This window comes from Petaurus breviceps, unplaced genomic scaffold, assembly GCF_028583685.1.
Source record: "Petaurus breviceps papuanus isolate PSGF00001 unplaced genomic scaffold, PetGlider_PUasm1.0 91041, whole genome shotgun sequence".
NCBI lineage: Eukaryota > Metazoa > Chordata > Mammalia > Diprotodontia > Petauridae > Petaurus > Petaurus breviceps.
Window position 1 is genome coordinate 41,336,493 of NW_027187400.1, and position 12,594 is coordinate 41,349,086.

At 54.6% G+C, this 12,594-nt stretch overlaps 2 protein-coding genes across 4 annotated transcripts in view; one reads left to right on the forward strand and one right to left on the reverse strand.

Annotated features, from left to right (window-relative positions):
* Positions 1-300: 300 nt before the first annotated feature.
* Positions 301-3,745, forward strand: RPS16 (ribosomal protein S16). The gene is made up of 5 exons (XM_069078665.1): positions 301-537; positions 1,787-1,888; positions 2,759-2,855; positions 2,973-3,020; positions 3,540-3,745. Exons 1-5 carry the CDS (start codon positions 490-492, stop codon positions 3,683-3,685), a joined length of 441 nt encoding a protein of 146 aa, XP_068934766.1. The 5' UTR covers positions 301-489; the 3' UTR covers positions 3,686-3,745.
* A 3,026-nt stretch (positions 3,746-6,771) lies between these two features.
* The window catches only part of PLEKHG2 (pleckstrin homology and RhoGEF domain containing G2), a 9,235-nt gene continuing 3,412 nt past the window's right edge, over positions 6,772-12,594 (reverse strand). For 2 of the 3 annotated variants that reach the window (XM_069078525.1, XM_069078524.1), the window contains 14 exons: positions 12,432-12,478; positions 12,084-12,234; positions 11,443-11,592; positions 11,095-11,289; positions 10,678-10,770; positions 10,495-10,581; positions 10,354-10,387; positions 10,140-10,238; positions 9,867-9,932; positions 9,718-9,756; positions 9,519-9,535; positions 9,170-9,370; positions 8,094-9,024; positions 6,772-7,976 (listed from right to left, as the gene is read on the reverse strand). In XM_069078525.1, the coding sequence (XP_068934626.1) occupies positions 7,327-7,976; positions 8,094-9,024; positions 9,170-9,370; positions 9,519-9,535; positions 9,718-9,756; positions 9,867-9,932; positions 10,140-10,238; positions 10,354-10,387; positions 10,495-10,581; positions 10,678-10,770; positions 11,095-11,289; positions 11,443-11,592; positions 12,084-12,234; positions 12,432-12,478 (2,760 nt within the window). In that variant the 3' untranslated portion in view covers positions 6,772-7,326. The remainder of the gene's footprint in view (positions 7,977-8,093; positions 9,025-9,169; positions 9,371-9,518; positions 9,536-9,717; positions 9,757-9,866; positions 9,933-10,139; positions 10,239-10,353; positions 10,388-10,494; positions 10,582-10,677; positions 10,771-11,094; positions 11,290-11,442; positions 11,593-12,083; positions 12,235-12,431; positions 12,479-12,594) is intronic. The other variant, XM_069078526.1, reaches the window with a different exon arrangement.

The window sequence follows — 12,594 nt, forward strand, 5'->3', positions numbered from 1 at the left end:
GGGGGACGGGGAGAGGGAGGGGCCTTGAGGGAGCGGGATTGGGGAGGAGAGAGACTAAGGGTGAGGTCAGAAGAGGGAAGTGGGTCTGGAGGGAGAAGAACTCGGGAAAGATTGGAAAGGCTAGGAGGCGGAGTCAGGAGATGACTACAGAAACCACGAGAAGAGGCGGCCAATAAAGATCGCCGTCACTTCCCTACTAGGCCATTGGTTCCTCCCCCTTCCAACAAGGCCAGGCTCCGCCCCTGCCGTAAAGTGCCGCCGCCGCACCTCTTAGGCCCCGCCCCTTTCTACGGTGAGCGGCTTTCCCGGGCTTCTGCGCCTGTGCAAACCCTGGAAAACAGCCCTCGCGTCTCCAACCCCCTCTTTCGTGCTTCGGCGCCGGGCGGGTGAGGAGCTCCAGTCTCGGGCTTCCGCCACCGTCGTCACCGCCTCCTTCGCATCTTCCTGTGCCTCCAGCCCGGTTCTGGGCCTGCGCCGCCCGCCAGCAGCATGCCGTCCAAGGGGCCGCTCCAGTCCGTCCAGGTTTTCGGGCGAAAGGTAGGAGCGAGGGTCCTTGGGGTGGGGGAGGGGAGAAGGGGGACTTCCGGTTCCGCCGGGGCCCACGTGTCTGCCAGGGGGGGTGGGGGTACCTCCCGAGCTGGTGCAGCTCGACGATCTCGGAGTTCGTATCTTGCCTTTACTGTCTTCCAGCCTAGCCGTGTGGCTCGTTCTCTCCCCGGCGTGGGCCCGTGGGTGCGTGGACGGGAGGGGCTCGGCACACCTCCGAACGTGGCGTGAATTAGGGCTACCGTAAAAGTGCCTAGGCTGGACGGGCCGGGCTCCGGCGTAGCCTGAGCATACGGGGAGTCAGGCCTAGACTTTGCTGGAGCCTCGGGCCTCCTCGGCCTGTCTTCCATGTGCATGTGTATGTTACGTGTGTGCACATGTCTGTACATATGTGCGTTTGTTAGCTCATCTGCCAGAAGATTCGGTGGCTGCGGGTTCTTTGTCTCCAGCTCGACCCTTCCCCGGCCAGATGGGGCTCTTCACCCAGTGATCAGCCCTGCCATTTTATTTTTCTGTTCCTCTGAGGGAAGGGTGACGATAGTCAGGCTCACCTGGTACAAAGGAAGTTGGCCTGGCAGAGGAGTGATTGCCCCATGCTTCCAAGGGGGAAAGAGTGAGGCCAGGAAAGGAGGGGGGAGGCTGAAAGGGCCCCTACATTGGAGCAGGGCTCCTGCACACCCCTGTCAGCTACTCGGTGATAGAGGTGCCTTTTTTGAATGGCTGACCTTCTGTATGCATTTTAACGTTCTTTAACAGTCACATGATCCTCCCAACAAAACCATCGAGGTCTAGGGGGTGCCTAAGATAGGGTTGGAGCCTTGCTTGGCTTGGCTTTCTCTCCATTGTGCCACCCTCAGTGAAGTGAAGGTTTTGGGTTGGAAACTTTCTGAGCCAGAGATCTCAGATAACTTAGCTTTGGTTACTTGGTGAGTTGGGAGTCTTCCTCTCTGCCTGCTGAATCTCAGGCACTTCTCTTGTTTCCTCATCATGAAGATAGGCGTAATATTCCTACCTAATTCGTAGGGCAAATTTTAAAGCACTTCATGTGGAAAATTTGTGTCTTCAGATCACCCAGTAAAGTGACTCCTGATACAGCCCCCTCAGCAGTCCTTAGCTTAACTGTCTGTGTCTAGAAAATGGGGATACTCCTTGCACTGCCTTGACCTTTTATTGTCACTGTGAGGAAAGCCTTTCATAATTCCTAAAACCACATAGAAATGTAAGTTATTTTTCTTCCCAGAAAACAGCCACTGCTGTGGCTCATTGCAAGAGAGGCAATGGGCTGATCAAGGTGAATGGGCGACCACTGGAGATGATTGAACCTCGAACCCTGCAGTACAAGGTACCTGGGCTGGCCTGCCCCAACTCCTGTAGCTCTCTCCCCCCCCATCTCTTCGGAGAAGAAAAAAGGCTAAGGCTGCCTCATTGTTCTTGTTCTTTTCTGCTGACCAGAGTTGGGTGGGGGGACATGCCTTCTGTTAAGACACTGAGCCAAAGCAAATCAGGGAGAGCAAGGAGGCTTTATGTGCTGATGAGCTCCTCAGCAGGAGAAAACTGGAATTCTTCTACTCACCTACCTTTGGAGGAAGCCTTCAGATAATGTCGCCTAGACTGAGCAGTCACCCCAGTAGGCACTTATTAAACCTTGTGCTGAGCACTGGGGGTACAGATCTGGAGCAAGAAGGGAGAGGAGGGGAATGGTGAAGTGCTGAGAGCCATGGAGGAGGGCTGCCCTAAGCCCTTCCCCTAGAGAGGCCTTGGGAAGAGCTTACCCATGGTAGAAAGGGCCAAAGGTGTGGGCAGATACGGAGGGAGGGCTGTTGATGGCATTAGTATATAATTGGGCTGCTTTTGTGATTGCAGGCAGGTTCAGGCTTTCACAACAGTGTTTGAACTGTGGGGCTGCTCTGGGTTCTCCCTCTGCAAACCATCCCTCATGTGCCGATCTGTTTACAAGTTGCCAAGGACACCCTGTGACCTCCCTTGCTATCTAGGCACCTAGTCCTGTACCATATTGGTGTTGACTGGTTTGGGAGGGAGTCTGCCTTTGTCTCATAATGGGGAAAGAGTGTTCTGGGAGCACTTTTTCAGGCAGGAAGGTTGCTTTTCTATGAGTGGATTGCCATAATAATGGGAGAGCAGATTTTTTCACTGGGCTCTGGTCAGATGGAGTGATCTGGAGGCCCATCTGCCAAACTCTGCTGTCTTGTAGCTGCTCGAGCCTGTCCTCCTACTAGGCAAGGAACGTTTTGCTGGAGTCGATATCCGGGTCCGTGTGAAAGGAGGAGGCCACGTGGCCCAGATTTATGGTGAGTGGGGTTTGGGTGGAAGGAGGTGGTTGGGAATCTCTTGCCAGCTTCTTAGTATTCTTGGGGCATGGGGGTTATACAACCACTGCTAACGTGCCCCTCTCCCTCCTTCCACAGCTATCCGCCAGTCCATCTCCAAAGCCCTGGTGGCTTATTACCAGAAGTGTAAGTCATGTGGTAGGGTGACATTAAGGTCATCTGCATGCCCTTCCTTTTCCCTGGGTACCACTGTTAGGCCCTGGGGGCTACACCTGTACATGACCTTGGTCTAGAAAACCCATGTGGATGGCAGTGGGGCCTTTGAGTCCTCTTTGGGGAGTATGCTTGGTGGGTGCTCCTCTCCTCTGGGCTCTTCCATCTTAGACTAGGTGAACCAGTTTTCATTTGCAAAGCTCTTTGCATTTGTCACCTCCTTTGATCCTCACAACCCCACCCTGTGGGGTGGTAGATGCTATTTTTGTCCCCATTTTGCAGATGAGGAAACTTGGGGTTAGGAGGGGTGAACAGACTTGCCCAGGGTCACACTGCTAGTTAAAGGTGTCAGGCGCAATTTCCATCAGGTGCCCTTGCCATCTGCTTCTAGATACTGTTTGTATTTAGGGCCAAACAGGGATGAACCTGGCTTTGTTGGCCAACAGAGTTGTCAGTGCACTAAAGTGCTGGTCTCTTCCTCCTTCCTTCCAGATGTGGACGAGGCCTCCAAGAAGGAAATAAAAGACATCCTTATCCAATATGACCGAACTCTGCTGGTGGCTGACCCTAGGCGCTGTGAATCCAAGAAGTTTGGCGGCCCTGGAGCCCGGGCTCGCTACCAGAAATCCTATCGATAAGGCAACTGCTAGGATTGTGGGTCTTTTTGCAATAAATTTGGTATATGACCTTTTCAAGAAGCTGTGGTTAATCTTGGAACAGGGGTGGGGAACCAGCGGCCTTCAGGCCACATGTGTCCCTCTTTGTCCTCCAGTGCTGCCCCTTGACGGAATCGGGCCAGGTTCCCTAGCCCTGGTCTTGAATGGGGATGGGACTTTTCTGTTCTAAAGTATTGGAGTATTGTAAATATAGTTCTAAAGTAAAGGAAAGTATTGGAGCTGATCTCTGACCTTTCTCATGGTGAGGCACCAGTCGGATAGAGTGTATTGTTTTCCACAACCTCCCCACACACACACACAGAATCCAGATAGAAGGGTCATCCTTTTGAAAGTGGGTTTGAGTTCTTTTCCTGATTCCTTAAAAGCAAAAGGATCTGGGCCTTACCCTCAGGAAGCCCTTAATTAAGGAAATGTGACAAATAGCACTGAACAGGCAATTTCCTATCTCTACTCTGATGATCCACTTAGTGAGTTAGGGGCAAGGGGCAGGACTAAGTGATAGGGATGGGAAGTGATCCATAAATTAGCCCTGTTTAACAGGAGAGAATGAGCCTTTCATGTATTGACAGAACCTGGAAGGCAATGACAATTGGTCAGTGGTGTGGAGAGGTGATTGTTCAGGATTTCTAAGCAGGGAGGGTATGAAACTGTAACTGTTAGGAAGGCCTTGCTGAGTGTCCTGGTGAGTGGGAATGGCCAAGATCCCAAGGATCCTCCAGGAAGCATCAGGCTTTGAGCACTGACTAGAGGACACAGCTGACTGACCCCCAAGTGGGAGGAGGATGCTGATGGCTCCTTGGAGTAGGTTTTATAGTTGAGGCCCTGCCTGGATACCACATCTGCCTTCCAGAGGCTTGCTTTCTGCCGCACACCCAGGTAAAACAGAAATAGAGGACAAAAATTCGGCCACTGACAGACAAGCTGTGCCGGGGGGGAGGCCCTCTGCTTTCTTGGGATTGAGGAGACCTGGCATGGTGAGCAAGCCGTGTCAGCTTAATAAAGCTGAAGAGTAGAAAGAAAGCCAGTCGGCTGCAGACTGAGGAGTTAAGGTGACCATCCTGTGGGCCCTGGGAAGAACCTGAAAGGGGAAGCTACCTTTTCAGAAATTTGGACAATTCCCAGTTGGTGTGGAGGAAAGGCATGTACTGTGGACCCAGATGGGCCAAGAGTCTTGTATTACAGGCAAGTGGAAGGTGTGTGATGGGAGGAGCTCTAGTGAGGCCCCTACACCCAGCTCCTTCCTCTGGGCCTGGGACAAGTAGCTTGGCATCCTTAGACCTCCAGCCCCTTGATGTTAGACCAGCTGATGTTCCTTACAACTCTGAATTGCCGGGGGAGGATGTGCCTAATTACCTGCATGAGGGCCCTCAGCATCCCACCAACTTTCTCTTGCCACCATTACTTTCAAATCTGTTCACTTCCCCAAGTCATACTAGCTTTGAAATATCTACCCTCTGATCCCACAGCAGGTACTGGTTTTGGGAAAAGCTGGTTGATGGGACAGGAGCCACATAGCAGAAGGGCACCATTTACAGCCCAGAAACATGAGATGTGATGGAATAGGACAGAAGTGTCTAAGATCGCCAGACTCATACAGCTAAGGTCTGGCACTCAGCCCGTTTTCACAGCCGCACTACTCCCTTAGTCAATAAGCCTCTGAGCAGGCGCCTTCAGTGCTGCACCTAGTGTAGTGTCTAAGACTTTCCTGGTAGGACCAGACGTGTTAGGTTCCCTCAGCTGGACACCTGGCCATCCTGCTTTTGAGGGATGTGGCTTGCCTTATCCCTCACTAGGAACAGCTGGGATGCATCTGGGGCCGAATGACTGCTTGTATACCCCACCCCCTTCCCCCTAGGGGGAGGGGGAAGATGCAAAACAGAATTCCCCCCCTCCTACTTGCCTTAGTTGGAGGGGGGAGTGGAATGTTGGGAATGCTTGCTGACTGGGAGCGTTGGCTGGGAATTTTCCTTCCTTCCCTTGGATGGCATCCTGGAAAGCTGTGGGCGGGAGAAACATGGCCAGGGAATAGCCCTTATACGGTCGGTCAGTATCTCAAACTTTTCCCTCCCTACTTGCTGCAGAGGGCCTGTTACAGACCCTCTGAAGGAGACAAAGGCCCATCACCCCAGGGCTCCAGCCCCTGACCTGCAAAGCACCATGTGGGTGAGAAACTTGATCTAATGCAGCAGCTGGGTTGGCTCTGTCCATGGTGAGCCTGTGGGTTTGAGGCGGGCAGAAGCCATGTCTCCCATGCTCAGGACATCCGGCCCTGGGTCACGATGTACCAGGCCAACTCTTGCCTCTCAGCCTGAACTGGAGTGGCTTCTCTGGAGGCCTCTTGGTTGGACACTCAGGGGTGCTACCTTCAGGGGGACTGGGCGGGTCTGGGAAACAGGGAGGCCCAGACCACAACAAGGAAAGGGCCTGGCTGAAGTTCCACAGCTATTCCCCAATGCCTGGAAAGCCTTTCTCAGTGAGACCATAGACTCTATAGTGCTTTACCCGTTTCTCATTTCATCCACACAACCCAGAGAAACGAGGTACACCAATTTTACATGTAAGGAAACGACTTGCCCAGGGGCCGCATAGCTAATGAGGGTCAGAGCAGTATTAGAACTCAAACTTTGTCTCCTAATCTGGAAAGAAAGGAAGGGGACCATAGGCCGCTCCAAAGGGGGCATTCTGCACTGGAAGAGAAAACAGCATCACACACTCTGGAGGACAGCTGAATCATTCTCTTTTGATGACACAAGAGGCATCCGTGCAGTCAGGCGGGGCTTTGCCCTGTTGCACTCTGAAGTCTCTTTCAGCTCCAAGGCTGTGGTGCTCAGAGACCTCTTCTAACCCCCCTCTTTGTTTGGTGAGGACCCTCAGGCTCATGGCATCTACATGGTCCCATGGGTGAGCGAGGCTTCAAACCTGCAAGTCCCCTGGCTCATACCCATCTTTCCCCGCTACACCAGGTTTCAGGCTTCCCGAGTCTTGTGATTCAGACCAGGAGTTTCCCAAAAGCAAATACCATCCCCAGTAGATCTAGTCACTAAGAATGAAACAGCTTAAATCCATTTATTGGGGGGGTTGGAGGCTTGGTCCTCAAAAGAAGGACCTGGTGTTTCTGGAGAGGAAGTGAGGAGCTCGAGTCAGTGCTGGGATAGAGGGGGCCTGGGTGTTAGGTGGAATATGCGATATTTCCTTACCCAGATCCTCAAGCCCCATGCCCTTCAAAGAGAATTCCCTTCCTGCAAAAGGTTTAGGGGAAGGGTGGCAGGGTTGACAGTATTTATATGGAGCTGTACAACTGAAAATGCCCCCACCCAAGGAATGTGCAAACATAGAAAATAACATTAATTATTAATAACATTAAAGGCAGCCCCCTGTGGGTTTTCAAAGCACTTAGTGGGCCTGACAGACCCCTGGATTGATTGGACAACAGTGGATTGTATGGGGAAATTGAGGCACAAAGCCAGCTCCAAAGTAGGACCCAAATGTCCAGATCCTCAGTCTTGTCTTCAGGGCCTTAAATATCTTCAAGTCTTTTATTTTTGGAGATCTGGGCAAAGCTTCATCCCTGACCTTATGTCTGGAGGACACCTACATTCAGCTCATGTTCTAGGAGTGGCCTCAGCAGCTCCCTGAATCCGGCGCTGCCCTGGGAGATCCAGGGAAGCCAGCAGTGGAGCATGATTCAGGCGGACCTGGGCCTTAGCTGGACCCAGCCGCCCTCCACCCCCCACTCGGATGCTGACTGTGGTAGAGTAGCTGGGCCGAGCTGCAGGGGGTGGTGACGGGGCTCGGGACGAAGGAGCTGAGGCCCAGGGACCCCTGGCTGGGGAGGGCCTCCAGGCCAGAGGAGCCTCCCCTTCTAGGACCCCTGCCCCTCTCCTTGCCAGACTCTGACTGATACAAGAAGCAGCCAGGTACCTGGACAGAGCAGCTGCACTTGAACCCAAGAGCTGGCGTCCCTGAGGAGGTAGGCTTGGGGCCAGGGCTGAGGGCACAGCTTCAGGGGTTGGCTGAACAGCCTCTGGAATGGGGAGCTTCAAGGCTTCCTCCTTGGGGACCTGAATGTCTTGGAGTTCACCAGCCTCAGTGGGACAATGCTTCCCAGCAGGGGGAAGCTCAGATCTCTGGGTGGCCAATGGGACCGTAGCATGGGATCGCATCGCAGGGACCAGAGCCACAGAAGCATGAGCACAAGCCACAGGAAGGCTCGCCTCTCGGACCAGGACATGTCCAAAAGCTGAGAGAGGCCCTAGAGGGAGAGAGACAGAGGAAGAGTCACCTCTCTCCCCTTTCCCTTTCTTCTACTTCCCTCCCCCCACCATTGACCTTTACCTCCCCTCCCACCCAAGGGTCCTGGGAGACTTACCAGGGTGAAGTTCCTCATTCTCCTCTGGGGGAACCAGGAGTTGGTGGGAATGCACCAGGCCCCGGGTTCTTCTCCGGGAGCCGGCAACAACAGAGCCCTGATTCCCTGCCCTCTGGAGTCTCTCAATTCGGTCACTGTACATACGTGCTAACTCCCGAACTCGTGTGGCCACCCTCTCTGCACCAGCAGCTCCACTGGGGCCATCCCCATTCCTGGTCTCATCCCTGCCAACAAGGAGCTGGGACAGGGAGCCCACTCTGCAGTTTCCCCTGAAATCTGACTCTTCCAAGATGAGCAGAGGTTCCAGAATGCTGCCCTGGGAGCTCCTTCCCTCCATGGACCCTTGCTCCAAGGCCTGCCAGGCTCTCCGGATCTCCGAGCAGGAGTGGAACTCTGGGGTCTCTGAACTGCCAGTCTTGTTGGGAGAAGTGGGAGACTGCTCTCCTTCTGTGTCCTCCTCCTCCTCCTCCTCTTCCTCTTCTTCCTCCGTCCAGGACGACTGGCTCTCCTGTCTGTGCTCAGCTCCATGATCTGTCTTTTCTGATGGGACTGTCATTCCAAACGTTGTAACATCTGAATTCTCACCCTGAGTGGATGCTTGGGAGCAGGGCTCCCCTTGTCCTAAGGAATGGTCAAAAATTCTGGAGCTGTCCTCACAACTGGGAATTTGGAGAATGTCTGGAAGCCTGGGGATGTCAGAAATTGCCGCAGGGCCCGGAATTTCAGAAATGCTGGAAATTTCAGTATTGTCCGGCCCCTCTAGGATGTGGAGTGGGGATGGCCCTCCATCTTCCAGCTGTTTTCCCTCCTCTTCTTCAGAGGGTTCTAGGCTTAATGGGGCTGGGGTGTCTGGGCCAACATTTTTGGTCTGATTTGGAGACTCAGAATCCTCCTGCAGTTTGGGGGCTTCAGGAACTTCCAGGGGTGAAAGCTAGAGGAAAGAAAGGGAAAAGGTTAGGGCCAGACACCTGGTCTTCAGATGGTGCAGGTCCTGAATTCAGTGTCTGGAAAGGACTCAATCATCTGTCACCCTGGACCAGCCCCCATCAAGGTCCCAGGGGCTGCCACTGGCTTACCCCTGGTTCCTGGAGACCTCTCTGGGTCAGCAGCTCCATGATCTCCTCAGTGATAGAGAGCCCTGGGGGGTCCAGGTTTGGGGGGGCTGGTTCCTCCAGATCTTCAGGGGTTCCTGAGGCTAGGACCAGGGCTGGTTCCGGGGCTGGGGCCTTGCAGAGGGACTCTGACATTGGGAACAGCTCCCCTTCACTGCCGGCATGCTACCAGGGGTAAACAATGAGACCACTGGGCACAGACAGGTGCCCAGTGTCCAGCGCCCACCCTTTCAGACAGCCAGGTGCCTGGCCAAGCCCCCACCCCCAGAGAGCCAGGCTTCTGCATCCCTGGCACAGAGGTGATGTTTCTTACCTTGAGCCTGGATCCAGCTGGAGGAGAGAACAAAGGATATTAGGAAGCCCCTTAATTTCTGCTTGTAAATTCCCAGACCCCATACCAATATACACATATACAGCCCATCTAGAAATAGTAGACGACAAAGGACAGACACAGACAGACAAACAGACACACACACAGGAACCAGCCCCAGAGGGAGCCAGGGGATACTGACCCATATGTGAAAACATGATGTGAGACTCCTTTGCTGGCTCTGTGGGGGTGGGTGGGCAAGATAAGTGACTTGGGGTGGCTGGCTAGCTGCTCCCTCCACAATCCCCATCCCAGCCCCCGCAACCCCAACTGTCCGGGACCTCCACTTACCAGACTGCCTTCTGCCTCTTCGACCTGGGGAAGCCCCTGCAGGGCTGTTCAGAGATGGGGAGGGGTCTGTGGGAAAGATGAAGCCGATAATCATCTGCCTTCCCTCCCACCCCCAGCCCCCACACATTCACTCAGGTCCTAGCTGAGGGATGGGCCCACTGGGACCCTGGGGGATAGCCCCTTGGATCCATGGGTGAATGCTGCAGTACTGGGGTGCTGAGGCCACTGATAGAGTAAGACAGGAGGAGCAAGCCACCTGAGTGGTCATTGTACCTGTTGTCCTTCGGCCCGTGAAGTTCCGGCCTTCCAGGAGGCGGGGGGACCCAAGTGGGGGGGTTAGAGGTTCACAGCTGGGCTGGCCTTCAGGGGCACCTGCAAAGAAAGTCTGGGGAGTCAAAGCCATCACCTTATCCCACACAGATCTCCTTCAGCCCCCTCCCTCACCCCTATCCCCTGAAGGAGGAGGGGTGCAAAGTTTCTCACTCACAGTGGAAAGTGTTTTCCAAGAGGACTTGCTTTGCCTGAAATAAACCAAGAGAAGCAGCTGCCAAGGGGGCTTTTCCGGGCCTCTGGGTAGAGCCACAGGCTGGCTGGGGTGGGACACAGGACAGGGCAGGGACCTCCTCACCTTAGGGGGAATGGAGGCTGGATGGTTTTCCACTATTAACCGCTGAAGGTAATGGATCCAGAGACGTTTCTCCTCATGGTTCTTGGCCTAGGGTGTGAAAATGGGGCAAGAAAGGGAGCCACATAAGGACCAGGAGCTCTTAGAGGAGACCCCCCTCCCCCACCTCCCCAGGTCTCTGGTTACCTGCAGCAGATGCTGGTGCTTAGGGATGGTCACATCAGCCACCTTGAAGCTCAGGGGGTCTTTGGGACTCTCACTCACAGAGAGGTTACAGCACTGGGGGGTAGGAAGGGAGCCTGAGTCTCAGATCTCAAAGCTACCAGCCCTCCTTGAGCCCTGGGTATTTAATCCCATCTTTTGTCCTGAGGATCCTGAAATCCAGGCTTAGCTTCCCACCCCAGAGAATTCCAGGAGGGCAGCCTCCTAACCTCACCCCCAGGAGAACCCAGAGGTGCCTAGGTCTCTGGCCCCCCACCCTCCAGGGATTCAGGCATCCAGCCTTCTGGCCCCTACCCCATTCAGGGATCTCATCCCTTCTAGGACCCACTCAGACTCCTTTCCTCCCCAGTCTCCATACCCTCCCCCAAGACCCAGACTCACAAAGATGTGCCCCTTGTAGTTATAACCAGGCCCTCGTCTTTTGGCCACCAGGAGCATACGAGAGAAGAGGAACAGGAGCCGCTGGCCCCCCCGAAGCCGGGGGCCACCCCCGCCTCGGAACACGCCCTCCAGGACCAGCTCCCCAAAGGCACTTAGTTCCGGGCCTCCCCAGCCCCCCAGTCGCCGCTGTACTTCCTGTGACACATGCAGACATACAAATGGGCGTCCATTGAGGGGGGCACCCATGGATGGGTACGCAGGTGCCAGGAACAGGACTCTCTGTTGTAGGCAGTCCCAATCCCAGACTCCTAGAGGCAGCCTGCCCTGCTCCCCAAGCCCTCGACCCACCTGCAGACGAGCTGCGTGCTCCTGTTTCCTCTTCATGTCATTAATGTACCAAGCAACTGCTGTCATGGAGACAATGGCATCTTCCACCACCTCTCGGCCCCCAGGGCCTTGCTCTGCCCCTGCTCCCTCTGGCCAGTGTTTGCCCAGCTCCTGAGGGGGGGACGGAATGGGGCAAGGAAGGAAATAGTATTCAGTCACTTTCTGCCCAAGCTCCATCTCTCTGCTTCTGGCCTTCCACATCTCTTCCGTCTGTCTCTATGTGCCCCTGGGTCTGGGTTTCTTGTCACATCCCAATTTTCTCCAGTGCTTCTCTCATTCACTCCAGACCTGATGCTGGTCCACCAAGTCACCAAAGCCTGGGTTTCTCTCTCCCCAGCCCCAGGATAGGGCCCTGCCCACTACTGAGTCTTAAGAAATGTCTCCAACAGAGTCATTTTCCACATGGGTCTCCTCCCGTCTCTGTCCCTCCAGCCATTCTTCTGGGTTCTCTCCCTGACTCCTGCTCCCTCAGCTGCCTCATTGTCCCCTAGCCCCGAGCTTTCACCTAATAACGGGGCAGGTTTATTTGCAGGGTCAGCCCTTCTCTGTCTCTAGCTCCCCCAGTCTCTCCCCATCCCTGATTCCCAGGTCCAGGTCAGCACCTGAAGTAAGAGGTGATACTTGAGGATACGCTGGACAGGTTTGAGGAGGAAACTCTGGAGGGGCAGTGAATGTCGGAGCTGGGCCTGGCGTTCCTGGAGCCACTGGGCCACAGGAGGGGAGAGGGATAGGTCCCGAAGCAAGGCCATCGAGCTGAGGAGGGGCAGAAGTCACTGGAATTACAAAGGAGTCTGGAGGGGATGATTGGGGGGTGGAGAGCAGTCAAGGGACCTCTAATGGGGGCTAGATCATGGAGGGCATTGGCTACAGGGTCAGGGAAGGAAAAATGGTGGCAGCTGGAGGTCAATGGACCCCAAAAGGAGCTAGAGGGGGAGAGACAATGGGCTTACCTTGGGTAGTTCATACAGTAGAGGGTATAGATGTCAAACTCTTCACTCTGTAGTCAATAAGTGTGGTCAGCTGGGACCCCAGCTGTCTGGCTGCCCTTTCCCCTTCCCCCACATTACACACACACACACACACACACACACACACACACACACACACACACAC

Coding starts and splice junctions, on each gene's coding strand:
- RPS16 (XM_069078665.1), top strand. CDS start 490: ATGCCGTCCAAGGGGCCGCTCCAGTCCGTCCAGGTTTTCGGGCGAAAG. Junction 1,889..2,758: donor CTCGAACCCTGCAGTACAAG/GTACCTGGGCTG, acceptor GCTGTCTTGTAG/CTGCTCGAGCCTGTCCTCCT. Junction 3,021..3,539: donor GGTGGCTTATTACCAGAAGT/GTAAGTCATGTG, acceptor CCTTCCTTCCAG/ATGTGGACGAGGCCTCCAAG.